This window comes from Dromiciops gliroides, chromosome 3 (assembly GCF_019393635.1).
Source record: "Dromiciops gliroides isolate mDroGli1 chromosome 3, mDroGli1.pri, whole genome shotgun sequence".
Taxonomy (NCBI): Eukaryota; Metazoa; Chordata; class Mammalia; order Microbiotheria; family Microbiotheriidae; genus Dromiciops; species Dromiciops gliroides.
The window spans coordinates 471,109,775-471,129,245 of NC_057863.1; the positions used below are offsets into that span (position 1 = coordinate 471,109,775).

Consider the following 19,471-nt stretch of genomic DNA (forward strand, 5'->3'; position numbering starts at 1 on the left):
AAGGAGCATAACATAATAGATGGCTTTAGAACTAAGAAGGTTCTGATACCTTCTGGCTGTGTGACCCCAAACAAGTCATTTAATCTCTGTGATAGATCTAGGCAGCTAAGACTATAAATTGACAAGAAATTACAGACTTTATCCCTAATACCACTAGTATTATTGTTATAATTCATTAGCAAAATAATAATAATTTATTCAGCATACTTAAGATGATTTCATTTGGAATGATTGAAAAAAGACCTGTTCTCAATCAATTCATATAAAAGCATGTCTGCCATCTTTCACTCTGTGTGTGTTTACTGTGAAACACATAGTATGTATTTGCAAATGTTCTAACCAGTGGCTTTCAGAGAGCTGTATTGCATGTATCCACTCAACAAAAATGTATCAAGTACTTCTCATGTGCCAAGCACCATGCTGTTAATGTTTCCCAATTCCTCATTTATTATATTCTTTCTTTGGCCTCAGGCTTCCTCATCAAACTTACTGGCAATCAGCTATGAGTCTCAGGCAAACAGTAGTGAGAATAATTTAGCTTCCTTAGAGCTGTTGGCTGACTGATTCTGAACCTGCCTCCTGTCAAGAAGACGTGTGGAACTCTCAGGTGGAGGGAGAAAGCCACTTCTTTCCGAGGTTCCCATCATTCCTACTGCAACAATCAGCTCTTCTTTCTTGGTCAGAATCAGATCCAGAATAGCAGTTCCAATGATCACGATCTCCATCTTTTGAAGAGTGATTTTTCCCCTTTAAGACGAGGCAAGAATTTCTCAGCTGCTTTGCTTTCAGGAGGAAAAGACTTCAGGGAGATTTAGTTCATGTTATATTCATATGTGCCTTTTATCTATAGGCCCCTCAACTAAATGTTGGGAATATAAAGGCAAAAATGAAATTACCCCTATATTCAAATTCATAGAGTATACATTCTATAGGAATTAATATTAAAATGACATCATTTGGGGCAACTAGGTGGTGCAGTGGATAAAGCACCAGCCCTGGATTCAGGAGGACCTGAGTTCAGATCCAGCCTCAGTCACTTGACACCCATTAGCTGTGTGACCCTGGGCAAGTCACTTAACCCTCATTGCCCCCGCCAAAAAAAAAAAAGACATCATTTGAGGAAGGATTGTGTGTGTTTGTGTGTGTGTGTATGGGCAGGTGGGGTGGGGGTGGGGGTTCCCATAGGAGATACAGCCTCAACTGAGCCCTGAATATAAATAAGAATCCTAAGAGGTAGAAAATGGTGAGAAGGGAATGGGGTTAAATGTAAGCAATACTTTTTCTTATAATAAACATTTTTATTTAAAGTTTCAGATTCCAAATGTAAGCAGTACTTATTGATAAAAAAAAAATTGGGGGGGGGGTGAAATGGTGAGAAGTTCTAGAATTGGAATCAGAAGTGATCTGGCTTCCAATACACTTTCTGATGCTGAATACCTGGAAAGCCATAGGAAATCAATCAACAAACATTTACTTGGTACCTACTATGTGCTATGCTACTATATACTTTACTATGACAGGCACTGGGTATACAAAACCAAAAATGAAATACCCCTGACCTCCAAGAGCTTACATATCCTCGGAGGAGACAATACATGCATAAATAAAGATATACAAATCATAGAGAAGGTGCAATTGTCTGGAAGAGGGAAGGTACTAGCAGCTTCTTGAGCCTCAATTTCCTTGTCCATAAAATAAGGACAATAATCTTTGCAGTACATCTTTGGCAGGTTTGTGGCAAGGGTCCAATGTAATATATTTGGCAAACTTTCAAATGCTACAAAAATGTAAATTATTATTAATTTTATAGAGCACTTGAGAGATTTTTTTTCTTCTCTTCAAGTATAAGCTCACCTTTGTCTCCTACTTGGGGCAATATGATATAGGGAAGAGACAGAGGGTGCTTAGCTCTATTCCCTGAGCTTCACCATTAATTAGCTATGTAAACCCATGCAAGTCACTTAGAAATTACCCTGGGCTTTGGTTTCTTCCATTGCAAATAAGAAGGTAGGACTAGGATGATCCCTGGGGAAGGGCCCTTGTCTCTCTCTCAAAAGTCTAAGATTCTACATTGCCTTACACTGTCTCCTGATGTCTTTCTCTCCTAGCTCATAGCTAGTATTTAAATCACATTTTAAGGTTTGCAAAGCATTTTTTATGTGTTGCCTCATTGAATTTTCACCACAACTCTGTGAGGTAGGAGTTATTATTATTATTCCCACTTTATAGATGAGGAAACTAAGGTCACACAGCTAGTAAGTGTCTGAGGCAGGATTTGATCTCCGGTCTTCCTTTCTCCAGGCCCAACACCCTGTCCACAGCATCATATAGCTGCCTCCTCCAGCCAGAAGTTATCAAGTGGCCACCTTGCACCAAGCTCTGTGTCCTGTCTCCACAATGTCCTCTACTCCTTCTGAGATGTGTTCTGGTTTTCAGTGCATTCACATACTTTATTTGTACATATGTTGTATTTTAAAATTTTATTCTATATAAATGACAATATACGCAGTTTCAGAATGTGAACTCTTTGAGAGCCACTATTGGGTTTTTTCCTCTCTTTGCATCCCTTGTGCCTGGCACATTGCTTGGCACATTATAGGTGCTTAATAAATAACTGCTGATTGATTGATGGACCAGTGTGTCATCCCATCCCATTATGCATTTGCCTCAACAATGGAGGCCTAAATCTATTTCTCCCTTGCTCTCTCCCCCCCCACCCCCCGCCCAACAGAAGTTGTCCATTTTTTTCTCTAAGAGAAGACTTTTTTTCCACAATGACCTTTCATTTGCTGCTTAACATTTTTTCGTTAGCATTGTCAAAAATCCAACTTTAATAACAAATCAGAGTTTATCCAACAGAACTAACAGAACCAATAAAGTGAAGGAGATATTAAACTAATTTATCACAAAGACTAAAGTTTATCAAAGTATAGTGTGCCCAATAGCCATCCTAGACTAAAGATGTCCAAAACAAGACTCATTATCTTGTCTCCTAAGTTCTCCCCCCACCTTTCCTGCCATAGAGACCAAAACCGTCCCCCTACGCTCTCCCGCTCACAACCTAGGAGTTACCCTTAGTGCCTCACCGTCTCCCACCACCCTCCATCGAGTCCATTACCATGGCCTGGCGATTTCAGCTCTGTAACACCTCCCATAGATGTTCCCTTGTCTCTTCTGACACTGCCACCACTCTAGTCTGGATCTTCATGATTCCAGCAACCAGTATAATTTGGATAAATCCTGGGAAGTTGCCTGAGGCACAGTGACTTGCCCAGGGTAAACAACTAGTAAGTGTCATATATGAGATTTGAGGTCAGATCATACTGTACCAAGAAGCTCCTTCTCTAACATTTAATATTATAACATTAATATTATATAATTATTATTATATAAATTATTATTATATAATAATATAATAATTATTATTATATAAATTATTATATAAATATTATATAATTATATATATTATTAATATAATAACATTTCATATCTTTAAAATATTCTATGATATAAAGTTCATTCTAAGCTTTTGCCTTTTAGGGATTGTAGGATGTAGAATGGGAAGAAACTTTCAGCAATGAGTTTCTGCCGCTTATGGGATTATATATTCTTTTAGTGACATAAAAAATGGAAACAGATATGTTATTTCAAGGAGTCAAAATGTCAACCCAAATCCCTCCAACTCCAAATTCAGTGCTTTCTTCCCATGAAATTCCCATGAATTAGATTAGGAAGGTTCTGTTGCATTCCGCACCAGCTCAGGGTTCTCCACAGAATGGACTGTCTAAATTACAAATTATCCAAGAACTACAAACTTCCACTGTGACCTCCAATCAGTTCAGGTAGGAAGAAACCAAGCAGCTATTATGCAGCATCCTTTCTTCCTGGTGAAGGATCAAGGTTCCTGGGTAGTAAGGAACTTTCTTGCTAGAAGCAAACCTGTTCTCTCCAGGGGAAGGGAGGCTCATTTCTACTTTTATGGACAGCTCATGGAGTCACTGCTTTCCTTTACTACCTAAGCTAGTAAAGGAAAATATCTACACAAAGGGTAGCCCAGTTTTTTCTTTTTTTTTTTTAAGTTAACAAACCATGATCAGAAATCCACATGTAAGCTGCATAGGCCACGTGAATTTTCACAGATGACAAAAAGGTATACAGCTTTCTAGCTATTCGAAAATACATCATTTTAGGGGCAGTTAGGTGGCGCAGCGGCTAAAGCACTGGCCCTGGATTCAGGAGGATCTGAGTTCAAATCTGGCCTCAGAATCTTGACACTTACTAGCTGTGTGACCCTGGGCAAGTCATTTAACCCTCATTGCCCTGCAAAAAAAATCCTTTTTTTCAGCCATTCAAAAAAAATTTAATTTTTAAAATACACAATTTATAGATGGAGTTCTAGTCACTGATCAATTTCAACCAAACCTTTATTAAGCAATTAAGTATTTACCAAGCATTGTATTAAGTACTAAGGATACAAAGAAAAAAATATCATCTTAAAAATATCATCTTTACCCTCAAGAAGTATCTGTTCTGATGGGGGGAATGACAATGTAAGTATAAACAGGTGCCCAAAAGATGCCTAAAGAGGAGACAAAAATAACCTAGAGGTGAAGGTAGTAGCAGTTACAGTAGGGAACTAGAAAAGACCTCTCATAGAAGGCAGTATTTGATGTCAGTATTGAAGGAAGGTATCATTGCAATACCTCATGATTGTTAAAGCCAATTACATTTGTGTTTGTTGCTTGTCCTTTGTTCTCGAAGACCAATAGCATCAGGAGGGTGATGTCTTAATTTGCAAGCGAATTGGATTTTAAGTGAGGCAATCCTGTGCAGCCATTAGCCTCAGCCTCACAATTCCATTTGTGAGGAGGTGAAGAGATACCGAAATTTGACTAATACTTTGTCGCAAAATGTGACTTGCTATTATTAATATTCTTGGGGCAGCTAGATGGCACAGTGAGCACTGGCCCTGGATTCAGGAGTACCTGAGTTCAAATCCAGCCTCAGACACTTAACACTTACTAGCCCTGTGACCCTGGGCAAGTCACTTAACCCCCCCAAAAAAATTCTTGAGCCTAATCATGGTTTTGATCCTGATAATAAAAAATACCAATTTAAAAGAATCTCAAAGACCATTTCTTTTTAGTTTGTGTTAAAACTTCAGTAAACTTTGGTTTACAAATTTTTCATCAGAACATCACTTTAAAATAATATATCATAGCATCATTGTGAGGATCACATGGGTCAGTGTGAAGGGGCATTGCTAAGGCAAAAGTGCTAGATATCCTGCATCATTTTTATGTCCAGTGTCATCCACAAGAAACTCAAGAGAGCAATAGTTCACTTGACTTAAATTTTTGCTATTCTGCCTTTCTCTCTCTTTCCTTTGGTACTGCTAGCAAGCCCTAGAATGGCCAAAATGAAAGCAGTGTGGGGAAAAATGGAGAAGGCAGGGATCTGAGTAACCAGCTGCTAGAGTCTTGGTGATCCATGTAAAGGAACTTATGATGTTGTTTTATAGATATTAAAAGGAGGAATTGAGAGGATATATTATAATATACGAATGTGTATTAACAAATAGGTGTTTGTGGGACATGGTTATTTGTTTGTTTGTTTGTTTTTTGGTGAGGCAATTGGGGTTAAGTGACTTGTCAAGGGTCCATGGCCGGATTTGAACTCAGGTTCTCCTGACTCCAGGGCCCGTGCTCTATCCACTGCGCCACCTAGCTGCCCCAGGACATGGTTATTTCATACAGAAAATGTAGACCATTTAGAATTAAGGTCTAACTAAAACTTTATCTAGATAGGAAAGGAGAGAGGTGTGTCTACAACTTTATAGTCCCTCCAAAAATAAGACTGCAGTATGTGCTAATGGGATATCAGTGAGAGCACCCAGAGTCATTGGGTGACTTTTTTCTTTTACTTTATTTTTTCCTTAATAGGCAAAAGGATGAGAAAAAACACATTTATTTCTTTTGTGTCTTCATTCTTGGACCCTTTTGTCATTTAGATAAAAGATTCTTCATGTGTTGATTGTGTATAGGGGAAAGTCATACATTCTCCTGAGTCCCCAAGAGCACACCTGAATTCTAATAGGTCCTCATTCTCACTTGGATGATTACTCACTTGTTGCAGTTGTGGAAATTTTCAACTGTATCTGATGAATAACACATTTAAGCTTCTTTTTCGAAGTGCTTTAATATAAGAGTTATCGAAGTGTAAATTATAGCATTACCCCTGCCTGATGGGGCGCACTGATGGGGACACATACAAAGTAACAAGAACAAACTGGGCAATAAAACATGCATGCCAAATGTATTTATTTAAATAAATAACATTTATTATAAGTGGGGTTTTGTTCTGGACTACATGGACTTAAAGACCATTTCCAAATCTAAAACCATTATCTTATGTCTCTTTTCTATGGTATGGGCTGAATTATTTTCTCCTTTGAGGGAGGCCATCCCCTCCCCCACTGTCTTTTCCCACTCTTATCTAACATTGATGAATGAATGAGTTTGAGGAACCCTGGGTGTTTAGTAGGGTCAGGAAAGGTGAGATTTGGGGGATTCAGATTGATTTATTCAAATTGTATGTTCTCTACCCCAGACATGCTCACTAGGTAGTGCTATGACTCATTTTCCCACTCATTTTGTACAGTCCCTGGGGGGGAAAGAAGTAGAGGAAGAAGACATGGAAAGTGCCACCATAAAATAATGTAATTGACCTTTTTAACAAATACAACAGAACATATACGTCCCAGTTAACATCAGTAGTATTGTCCAAAGCAGAGGGCAGTGGAAAGTTATATATCTATTTTAGCAATGCAGCTTTTGGGATTTTCTTACAATTAATTATCTTCAGAACTAATAGTACAATCTTTCATATGTTCCCAGTGGTGGCAAATGTTTGTCCTTGTTGGGGGGGGGGCGAAGTTAATGTTTGGACATAGCCAAAAGTCACATGGAGCCAAGCTTGGTCATCAAGTTGCATTAATATTGTTTTTGATAGAGAACAAAGTGTGACTCACAAGAAGACTGATTTTCTTATTTGGCTCATAAATTAGCTCCAAAGGTAAATATGTAAGAGAAGTTCCAAAAGGATTTTAAGCATTATTGAAATATGTGTCTAGCCTCCAAAAAGGATGACATTGGAGGGCAGCCCTTATTTTGGATCTATGAGACCTTATCTCTTTGTTTTTAGTCTCCATGTTACATGCTGTCAAGGTGAGGTCAGATAGATAATAAAACAGTGGCCTTTGTGGTAGAGGTTCAGAGATGAGGACACAAATGTCGTCAGATTTGTTGTGTGTGTGGCTTAGAGTATGGTTCAGTAGGAAGCCAAACAAGCAGTTGAATATTAATAATAAGGCATTATTACATTTACATAAAAGAAGAGCTTATTATAATAGAAGGAGCCCTGGACTATGAGTCTGGAGACCTCACTAGGTTTAAATCATGCTCTACCCATATACCTTGACCTGGAGCAAGCCACTTATGTGAGTCTCAGTTTCTTCATCTATGAAATAGGGATAATGATATTCCTATTTTGTACCTATTTTGTTAACTTCTTGTGAGAATCAGACATTGGAGGTTTTCAAGCAGAGGTTAGGTGTCTCCTTGTCAGGTATGTCATGAGGGAAATTTCTTTTTGGAATCGGTAACCACTGAGTTTACTGCCAGCTCGAAAATTCTCAGACTCTTTGATATTAAAGTGCTAAATAAAGGTCAACTTATATTAGTCCTAGCACGTTAAGATTTGCACAATGACTTCTTATCCCTTTTCAGACTTGATTCTCACAACTCTGTGAGATACACAGATTGACCCAAAAGTCTTAGTGCAGTTGTCAGCTTTACAAAACTTTGTAGGAAGGAACAGAAGGAAAGTTCCTTTGTAAGAAAGGAATGCTTCATGAAGCTTGCAACTGCACTGATATTTTTGTGATAATCTGTATAGGGGAGTTATTATCCCTATTTTATAAATATGATATGAAGAATAAATTGGGACAGAGGGAAGGCTGGAAGACTGGAGACAGGAAGAGCATTTAGGTAACTGTTAAAATAGTGTTTTCTAGAAAATATGAGTCCTTAACTAGGGGTAGAAGAATTGGAGGCATGAGTAGCAGCATAATTTTGTGGATAGAACCCTGAACTTGAAGCAGAAGGACAAGATCAAGTTCAAATCCCATCTCAGGCATTTACTATTTGTGTGACACAGGGTAACTCTGTGCCTCAGTTTCCTTCTATTTCAAATGAGAGAGTTGAATTTGGTGACATTTAAGGTCCCTTCTAGCTCTAATTCTGTAATCTTTTTTTATGATCCTATGACATGTGAAAGTACAATCAACAGACACTTGATAGGATATGTGGGGTGAGGGAGAAGGAAGAGTAAAAAAATGTATGAGCCCGGGTGACTAGGAGGATGGTCATATTTTGTAGAGAAATTGGGGAGAGGGACAGGTTTGTGAGAGTAAGGAGCTGGGTAGGAAGGTGATGATTTCAGCTTCTGGCTTCACTTTGGGTGTTAATAAAAACATCCATGTGGAAACATCAAATAGGAAGTTGGATATGCAAGACCAGTAGTCTGGAAAAAGGTTGGGGGTGGATTTGGGAAATGGAAGTCATTGACCTAGTGATAAGTGCTAATTGAAACCCCTATGGTTGCCTGAGCTCATCAAGAGCAAGTATGAAGAGCAAGAAAGAAGTTGGATCAAGAACAGAAAAATCCCTGTTTAAAGGAGAGAAAGAAGCTAGCAAAACAGGAGAGAGGTCAGAAAGGTAGACGAAAACAGGAAGGCTGTGTGACTCATTTTGGAAGGAAGGGGGACCAAGAAGGATTAAATGATTCACAGAGATAAGTATCACTATGAGGTAATGGAAGATGAGGACAGAATGGGAAAGCCCTGACTAGAGCCATTTCATTGGTTCATCTTGAGCAATAAGAAGAGAGGTTCTGATGTTCTTGGATATAAATTTAATAACAAAAACCTACAGAATACTCTTACCTCTTTTATCAAACATAACAGGAATACCTTTTTTGGCATTTACTTAATATTTATTTATCTACTTTACTATCTTTACTTTCTTTACTATCTTTACTTAATCTACTCTACTATCTTTACTATCATTGTCCATGTCTTTCCTATGGCAATGAGGATGCAATTCTTGGCCTAACGTAAAGAGCTCAACCGATTGCTCAGACACTTACTAACTATGTAACCCTGGGCATATCACAACTTGCATTTGCTGCAATTTCTTTATCTACAAAATAGGGATAATAATAGTAGCTACATCCCTGATTGTTATGAGAATAAAATGAAATACTTGTAAAGCACATTTCCTGGAACATAATGGATGAGATATAAATATTAACTATCATTACTATTATATTATATAAGGAAGGACCTACATATAGTTTGTACGGGGCTTAGAATAGCAATGAATGAAAACAGACATTTAATAAATACTTCTGTGGATGATAATGCAATGAGGGGAGGAGAGAAAGGGAGAAACAGATCATGAAAAATAGGATTGTGAGCATATATGTGTATATGTATGTATGTATATATGTTTACACAAAGAGAAACAGATAAATCACTTATTAAGTGCTTACTATGTGTCAGACACTGTGCTAAGCACTGGGAATACAAACACAAATGAGCCAAACAGTCCCTTCTCTTAAGTTTACAATTGTAAGGTGAGGGAGGGGATAACTTCACCTTCTGCTTGAAGACCTCTGATATCTCATCTGATTCTCACAACAAGCTAATGAGATAGGTACTGTGGGCCAGAAAAAGAGACAGAAGCAAGAAGAAAAAAATAAATGCACAGCATTTGTGTGGTGATGGGGAAATAATGTGGAGGCCCAGTTCGGCACAAGACAAAGCAGAAACTTACCTATCAGGTCCTAGTTTCTTAGGGGCATGGTTCAGAGCTCTCATGGGAGGGAGATGAGGGTGCTATTGGGAATACAGACAGCATGGTTTGGCGATGGCTGATTCAGGACAAGATTAGGAAAAAGCTCACCTCGTTTTCCAAGCTAGAATCTAAGAAATAGAAGAAATAACTCCCTCATTTTCTTCAGATGAGAAAACTGATGCTCAAGACAAGTAAATAAGAGGCTAAGCGACTTGACTGATACGGTAGGCGGTAGCAGAGACAAGAACAGTTCAATCCAACAAATGTGCAGTTTTTGTACTATGTGAAAAGGTGATAAACCAATTTAGATAAGAAATGTCTTTAGTCTCACTGTTCATGAAGCTATCTCTTGCCCTTCAGTCCAGTACTCTTTCTGTTACTGAAACTTGGTGGGACAGTGGTGGTCCATGAATTTGTTTGTGGGGTTTTTAAAAATACTTTGAGGGGGCGGCTAGATAGCACAGTGGATAAAGCACCGGCCCTGGATTCAGGAGTACCTGAGTTCAAATCCGGCCTCAGACACTTGACACTTACTAGCTGTGTGACCCTGGGCAAGTCACTTAACCCCCATTGCCCCGCAAAAAAAAAAAAAAACCACACACACACAAAAAAAAAACCTTTGATAACTATTTCCATTTAATTGATTTTCTTTGTGATCTTATGTATTTTATGAAAGAAGGGACTCATAGGCTTCACCAGACTGTCAAAGGGGGGGGTCATAGACCCCCCCCCAAAAAAAGATTGAAAACTCTTGGCCTAGGGTTCTGTTCCATTGCTCTCCAGAATGCATTTTGAGCCTCTTTCTTCATCAAGGAGTATGTTCTCTCAGCCATTTGGAAGAAAAAAAATGTATCACTATGAAATTATCAACAGATTAATTAAGATTAATTAAGAAGTCAGCATATATTTATGGCTTATACTTAGTCATCATTTTTTAAAAAAGAAAAAGACATTGAAAGCTTCCTGGCCTTTCTACTTATATAAAGATCCAAATTCCCCTGCATTGTACCTCTGTGAATTAGATGCTAGCCACAAAAGGATTAAGTCACAGATGGTGAATGGGTTTTTCACTGATTGCAGGACCATTCTGTGTAATCCCTGAATTTCACCTTTAATCACACTTGCATCCTAAGAATCTAAAATTGCTTCTTACTTAAAATTCAAATTTCACTTCATATAGATTTGAAAAAACTCATCTTGTACAATATGTAAGTAAAGGCAGTAGCCTAAGCTGGGGGTATAGGGAAAACTTTTATTAATTTACCAATGCAGTTTGTCAGATATATGAGAGATCTCTCATCAAAAAATCAAACATCTGGGTCAGCTAGGTGGCACAGTGGATAAAGCACCAGCCCTGGATTCAGGAGGACCTGAGTTCAAATCTGGCCTCAGACACTTGACACTTACTAGCTGTGTGACTCTGGGCAAGTCACTTAACCCTCACTGCCCAGCAAAAAAAAAAAAAATCAATCTTTACATGTCGGTTGTACCAGTCACTTGGAGATTTCATCTTTATATACTCCCTGAAGTGACCCCCCTAGCTACAAGGGAGTTAACTCATAACCTGACTTTTATGGACAAGGTAGGGTACAAAATGCTAATGCATGAAAATTCTCAGTCTCCTTATTGACATGCTACCTTATTGAATACACCTAAAAAGACCATTGTTTTGGGATGCCTACCAAGAGCTGCTGTGTCTGAGATACAAGAATCCCACATACCCATTCTATCACCATGCATTAATGGACATCATTTTCCTTTGTAAGGAAGACAACCTATTGTCAGGTGTGCCTTTTTTATGTTCAACACCCCCAAGCTTAACTCTGGCATTTATCCTAGGGTAGCACCATCGATGGTGTTGGTCATGTTAGAGAGTCCTTAAATGGCTATCTCAGTAGCTACTTCATGAGTCACAGACCTCATACAATGATGTGAGGATGTTTATAGTACCTTGATCTGGTACTGTAAGGAACAAGAAGACAGTAGGCATCCATCTCCTACTTCCTCAATAGTTTTGTCATTCTTGAAGGCCAATCCTGGGGCACAGTAAGCTTTCTCAAATTGATTTTCATTGTTTTTATTCCATCATGTCTGACTCTTTGTGTACCTGTGGACTATAACATGCTAGTACTATCCATGGAATTCTCTTGGCAGAGATACTGGAGTGGTTTGCCATTTCCCTCTCCAGTGGATCCTTTTGTCAGGCAATCAGAGGTTAAATGACATGCTCAGGGTTGCATAGCTAGAAAGTATCTCAGGCTGGATTTTAACTCAGGTCTTCCTGACTCCAGACCCAGTACTCTATCCACTGAGCCACCAACTGTCTCTAAATGTAAGCTGATACAGAAGGACATAGATCTATTGTCCCAGTTTTCCAAAGGTAGCAAGATCATCTTCCTGGAGTGATAATAGAAGACAAGATTGGAGGGTTCAAAAGGAAAATTGAGGAGGCAAAATTTTTCAGGGTCATTCAGCTGGTTTATGTTAGTTGTGACTTACATCCAGCACTCCTGAAAACTGAGTGTGATGTTGAGTTGAAAGATGAACACCATAGTTTCCTAAGTTAGCTCAACACCAGTTTTCTCTATAGTCCTTTAGTGACTATGTGCAAACGGTAACCTTGTGATGATCCAGGTTGGTATTTCTCATTCATTGAGTAGAAGCAGGGAGCAAAAGGGAATGTGGTAAAGAAAGAGTGATTATAAAATCATGCATAGTGGAAAATCAGCATAACTCAAAAGAATTCCTTATTTCCTTCAAACATCACCTTCTATAAAAAAATGTTTCCTGATCCCCTAAATGCTAATGCCATCCCTGGTAAGATTACCTTTTATTTATTCTGTGTACTTATTTATATACATGCTTCCTCCTCTGATAGAAAGCAACTTCCTTGATGATAGAAATGGTTTTTTGGGGTCTTTTTATCCTCAGGGCTTGGTGGAACACCTGACATATCATAGTAGATGAGATACCATTTTTTTAAAAAATGCTTGTTGATTGATTAGCTGGTCAATAGATTTGGTTAATGACATCAGACCAGATTATTAAGACAGATTGTTGCCCAGATGAAATAACTAATTGTACTCTTGGCTGTACCAGACTTGATATGTTGAATTTTAATGAGGTGCATTTCATGGCTAATGGAACAGAGCATAGACAATCTTTTTATATTGGCATTTGGGGACCATTGGCATCATATGATAAAAAAAACAAATGTGTTCATTGTATGTGTCAAAGTTACTCATGTAATAAGATTATTCATCCCAACAATCATTTAACAGTTTGTCATGTGGTATTTCTCCCTAAGAATTAGTCAGCCTGTCAGACAGAAGCATAGACTGTAGATTCAAAGATGTTGAACAGACAAAGGCAAGATTCTCGGTGTAATTCTGACCCCAGGAATACAAACAGCTTCTAGCTCATGACCAGGTTATGTTGCAAAAGTTCACTTTTAAGGTGGTCAGTTGGTGTTAAGAATTTTCCAATCAAAATTGTGGCATAAATGTCAATGAAGTTCCAAAGAAGACCACAAAGATCCACTTAGTGAAAAATATAGCCAGGTCATGATACTCAGAATATCACAGATTCAACCATCATTTAGAATGTAATTTTTGCATGAAAAACGATCATGTCTTCCAAGATGAATGCCAGGAACATATTTTCCCTGGTGGCACCCTGGCGACATTAGTAGAAACAGCTCCTCCTTCCATTCTGCACTTCACCACAGCAATGGAGGGAGGACTCCTGAGGCTCTATCAGGAAGGGGAGAGTAGGGAAAGAAAAGAACAAACCAAAAAATGAACTCCATTGACATTTAAGGAGGAAAGAAAATCTTTTCTAGCAGTGATAGGTGGGGAAATGAGGGACTGGTGAGAACATCCCTTCCTATGTGACATATGCTTATAAATCGAGTCTGCCTGGAGTTCTTTAAGTTTTTTCCCTTTATTTTCATGAATTTATTTAGAGAAGAGATCCTTAAAAAGAAAATGGAGGGGCAGCTAGGTGGCACAGTGGATAAAGCACCGACCCTGGATTCAGGAGAACCTGAGTTCAAATCTGGCTCAGACACTTACTAGCTGTGTGACCCTGGGCAAGTCACTTAATCCCCATTGCCCTGCTAAAATAAAAAGAAAAAGAAAAGAAAAGAAAAAAAAGAAAATGGAGCCATAAGCTTCTAAATATTTTCTCAGTTGTCTATTTCCTCTCCATATGTGCCACCTATTGGCAGTGTAAAGCCCCTACCCAGGGGGCAGGCAGGAAAGAAGGAAATGTGGCCCCGTATCCAACCAGGAAGGTTAATGACTATAGAGAATCCTGTTTTTACCTTAGCATAGAGCCTGGCACATAGTAACAGTTTAACAAATGCTTACTGACTTGACTTGCCCCCTTTAGCCACATCATTCAACATTTCTCCCATTAACTGTGGAAAGTTGTGAGTTTTTAATTTTCTAAGTATCTAATGAGGTTTCAGTTTTAAACCTAGTTTAAAAAAAGATAGGAGTCTGTAAATGCTAGCAAATTAAAGATTTCCTAAATGATCCCCTTTTGTATGGTGCCAGGATGCTGTATAAGTGAAAGAAAAAGCACCAGATGCATCCCCAAGGCAAAAGTAAGATTTGGTAAGGCATGAAGCTGATCCAGGTTGATGGTAAAAGAAAAGAAAAATCTTGCTTGTTTCTCAAGTGATATAGGCCCAGTGCTTTTGTAAAAAAAATACTGTTTTTAAAAAATCAATAAGCATGCTAATTTGCATTGAATTTTTATGAAATAATTATTAGCCAGTAGATGCTAGTCAGCAAAGGTTTTACAAAAGTTATTGTCATTTTAATTTTTCAGATGAGTCACTGGGTATATTGCCCCCAAAGGCATTTCATTATGATTCAGTGTACAACATATGAAATTACTTGGGTTTCTGGGGGCTTTCTCATATCAGGGTGGGGGCAGAGATGGCTCGGCACTCTGATTTGGTGGCATTCTGCTTAATTGACACCTTTGCTATAGCACTAAGACAGCACCTGCACCTCCCACTTCTGCTCCAAAGACGTCAGCCTTACGCAGAAAAGGCATCTGCTGATGAATCCCTGCATCTCGATTCAGCTTGTTCACTGAGCAGCCTTAGCTATCCTTAACTAATCCCACGGCTACCTCTCACTTCTCTCCACTATAGCTTGGCTTAGAGCTGGGAGAGGATGCTCCCTGTTATTATCAGGTTAAAGCCCTAAGACTGTGTCCATGTTAGAACTCATAGAAGGTAAGTTTACATTCCTTCTTGATTCCCCTCGTGCAAAAATGTGTTGTGAACCATTCCGAAATCATGTGTGTTTATTTACTGAATCCCTTTCCTTGCCTGTGCTACTGTACTACTGTCATTCATTGATTGCAAAAGAAAGGCAGCCGGGGTGTCTTTAGCCTACATTTCTTGAAGTGTTTGGGTCTCTTTGGGGAGATGGTCTCAGACAGAAATGAAAAAGAAAACTTGACATGGGTTGTGTTAGTTCAGTTTACTGATCGTTTCTGTAGAAATCCGGAGTAAGGGAAGAAAATGTGAATTTGGGGAGTGTTTAAATATTTGAAGAAACTCATTTTCATGAGAAGCCAAGGCAACCTGTGAGTGGGGGCATATGGGGTCAGTAGCAAATTATTTTATGTTCTACCTGGCAAGTCTATCAGTGTCTATCTATAATGAGGCTACGTTCCAGGCTTATTCAAGTGCAGGGAGTAAGGAATTAATTTTCAGTCTCAGTAATTTATTTTCACAAGTAAATCACTGGTGTGTCCCTTGCAAAGTTCATTTCTGACCAGTATCTCTAAGCAGCTGAATCAATGAAAGCCAAACTGACAAGTACTTTGAGTACCCTTAGCCTACCATTAGCTTACATCCCTAATCTCTTCTGATGGCAAAGGGACTTTGCAGTTAAAGGGGCCATTGAGGAAGTTTGCCTGCAGTTTGTTCAAAATGTATTTTGTACTAAGGTTGATTTTATATTTAATCAATATGTGAGATACTGCTATGTTAAACACTGGGTTGGGAGAATTACTGACTTTCTCAACAAAGTTGTTTTATCAGTTTCTCCATCCCAGGAGCTGATACAATTGACTTGAAGATAAAGTACCTAGAACTTTAGCAGATGTTGGTGTATTTGAAAGAATGAGGTAATATGAACAAAAATCTTTAAAGTGTCATTTTTGTTTCTCTTTCTGATTTTTTGTATTTCTAGTTAATGGAACCCCTGGTAGTCAGCTCTCTACTCCCCGTTCTGGGAAATCTCCAAGCCCATCTCCAACCAGCCCAGGAAGTCTGCGGAAGCAGAGGGTAAGAAAATAAAGGAAAACTACTTTGTAAGTAAGACATGCTAAGCATCAGGTGAAGAAGTTGCAATACAGTTGCCTTCTCTCTCAAGTGCTGCTGCTATTCAAGGGAAATACTGGTATAGGAGACTAACCTCTACAATTCTCTTAATATCTGGGTTAGTATCAATTAACAACTGAACACAGGTGCTGTCTGTCTTTTTAAAAAGCCAGAATTGGCTTCTCTTTGAGAGGAAAATGTTTGGTGCTTCATTTTAAATCTTTTTCCTTCCTCTTCCCTGCCCCCAGTCACCAGACAATTTAGGGATACTCATGCCAACCTGCTTTTAATCTGCTTTTATTGTTCCCTCTACTATCACTTGTAAAAACTGGCCATCTCTCCTTTAATGCAGCATGAAAGTCTCTCTGGTGGACTGAATGAAATTGGTGGTGGTATTGATTTGTTTCATAATATAAAAAGGATGCTCCAATATGGCCCTAGGTCAGAACAACAGTGAGTTGTAAGCTATCCCTAGGGGGAGAACCTGTTTTGTGAATGAAACCCATATGAAGCACCTTTCCTTTTGAAAGGATGTTACTGGTTGCAGTGTTTTTATTGTTGTGGTTTTTGTATAGTTTTGGTTTCCCCCCCACGCCCCTTTGTAATAATTCTGTACCAACTCACCTTGTATGCTGAGCTGAGATCTTAAGATCATTCATATCAGGAAGGAGTAAGCAGGTGACCTGAGGTTAAGTGAAGGCTGTGGGAAGCATTGCTAGTTATATCAGTATAACAAAGAAGAGAGGTGAAGGTCAGACATTCATTCATTCATTCATTTAACAGATATTTAACTAACCCTTTCCACAATCTATCCTGTTTGTCCTCTTGGCTCAAAACAAAATACTAGAACAAAAGAAAGGGGAGGAGGTTTGTGAAGAGTGAAATAGGGGAATATGCAATTTCTTGTTTCTGCTTTTAAGATGAGAACAGATTCTTGGGAGGTTTTCTGTCAAAGACTACTAAACAGTGTTGATTTCAGCAAAGTCTTAGAGACTTGCTTTTTTATGTTATTGGATTTGGGGGGTAGTTGTCTTTGTTCCTCTGCTTTAAAATGAACCTCATACTTCTGACCTACACTCTCTAGTCACATCCAAAAGTCATTTCATTTCCTTTCAGTTGTGTCTATATGATTCCCCTACATAATGCCATTATAGTTGAAAAGTTAAAAACTTAGTCACAAAATAATTGTTGGGTTTGGGGGATTTTTGTTTTTTTGTTTTGGGTGGTTTTTTTTGTCTGTGACACCAAACGTAATTTTATATCATTGAGTGGACTGTTTCTGGCAGCATACAATGGAAGAGGTGCTGGTTGGGTATCAAAAGACCTAGGTTTGAATCTCAATTATGTTGCTGAATGTTTGACTTTGAACAGATGATTTCAATTCTCTGGACCTCAGTTTCCTCATCTGTAAAATGATGGGGTTGGACTAGATGAATTCTAAGGCCCCTTCTAAGTTTAAATACAATGATCCATGCTCATTTTTAGCCTCTTTAGAGTAACTGAAAAGTATGTTATGGAAAGAGAATTGGCCTGGGAATCTACATTCTTGGGGATTAGTCCCAGCTGTCTGGCTACAGCATGAACTTGGGCAAGACAGTACCCTCCCCTGCACCTCAGTTTCCTCATCTACAAAATGATTGATTTGGACTGGATAATCTTTAAAGGTGTCTTCCAGTTCTAACAGAAGGATTCTATGAAAGTTCAGTTGGAATATTTTTATTGTAGTCTTCTTGGCTGCACTATCTTAGTTTTTAAAATTATATTCCCCTAGGTAATAGGATTTTTTCATATTTGTGGAATCACTTTTTAAAAGGTTCAGAAAAACTAATGTCATTTCATGACAAAGGTTGTATCTATGAGGAAATGGTGTTCATTCTTTTCTTGTAAATGTGGCCAGAGAGAGCTCTTAGTTATCTCATATGAAGGGTCTTCACATAGTAGTAATCCTAACAGCTGATGTTTCTAACTTTATTTTACAAAACACTTTCCACACATTTCTTCATTTGTGAGGCAGTTGATACTGGTTTTATTATTGTTATCATCATTGTTATCATCATCATCACCACCATTATGCTCAGGAGGAAACTGAGAAGTTAAGTAACTTTTCTATGGTCAGAAAGTTAGTGTCAGGGGTGAGATATGATTCCATATCTTTTTCCTTTCTCAAAATGTAGCTCTTTCCACTAACCAAGATGCCTCATAAAAAAGTGTTTCCTTGGGGAGCAGCTAGGTGGCGCAGTGGATAGAGCACTGGCCCTGGAATCAGGAGGACCTGAGTTCAAATCCAGCCTCACACCTTTGACACTTACTAGCTGTGTGACCCTGGGCAAGTCACTTAACCCCAATTGCTTCACCAAAAAAAAAAAAAGTGTTTCTTTTTTTTCCAAGTGTTGAGGGAGAAGGGAGGAAAAAAAACCCACCCCACCATTCATATGAGATTCTTTCTAAGTGCCTTATCATAAAGCCCTCTCTCTATCTTTGCAGTGTTTTGTACTTTGTTCAACTTTTCCCTGTGGGACCAGCATAGACAGAGATAGAAATGCAATTCTTCCTGCCATTCTATATTTCTGGTTTAATCCTGATTTTTACTTGTTTGGAGTAGAGAATCCCCTCCTTTCCATAAGTAAAGCCTTTGTGACTATTGAACAGACAGCATCTTTATGCTGCTTATTATGTAATTACCATTATCAATACTCAAAAATTATTATATAATGATTCTCTGCCACATTTTTCCTCTTGTTTTTAAATTACCAAGTGTTCATATCTTGGGAGAAAGACTGGCATAAAATACTTTGGGAAGAAGGGATGCTTTAACACCATCTAAAGACATTTATGGACCAGGAGCATAGAATGTATGTAAAAGCTAAATGAAAAGGCAGATAAAGTCATAAAGAACTTTTAGCTTCCAAATCTTGTAACTTATTGGTCTCAAATATACTTCCTCCTTCCATGTGCTATGCCCCTAAATGAAGATGCTCTCCAGCTACTTGTGTTTCAAATACTACTCCTTCTCCTCCAAGGGAGATCTTTCATCTTACTCTTTAGGCAGCTGTACCATGTGACCCTGACCAGTTTAATGTTCTTGAGCTGTTGGATAAATTCCCGTTCAGGATATACTAAAATAAGTGAAAGATGGTATGTGCTAAAAAGAACTTGAAAGAATAAATTAACTCTTTTTCATTGCAAATTTGAAAACAGCTATTTC

At 38.4% G+C, this 19,471-nt stretch overlaps 1 protein-coding gene across 1 annotated transcript in view; it reads left to right on the forward strand.

Annotated features, from left to right (window-relative positions):
- DCLK1 (doublecortin like kinase 1) overlaps positions 1-19,471 on the forward strand; it is a 422,465-nt gene that overhangs the window by 310,365 nt on the left and 92,629 nt on the right. The window contains 1 exon segment of the mRNA XM_043996841.1: positions 16,136-16,230. Coding sequence (XP_043852776.1) covers positions 16,136-16,230 — 95 coding nt within the window.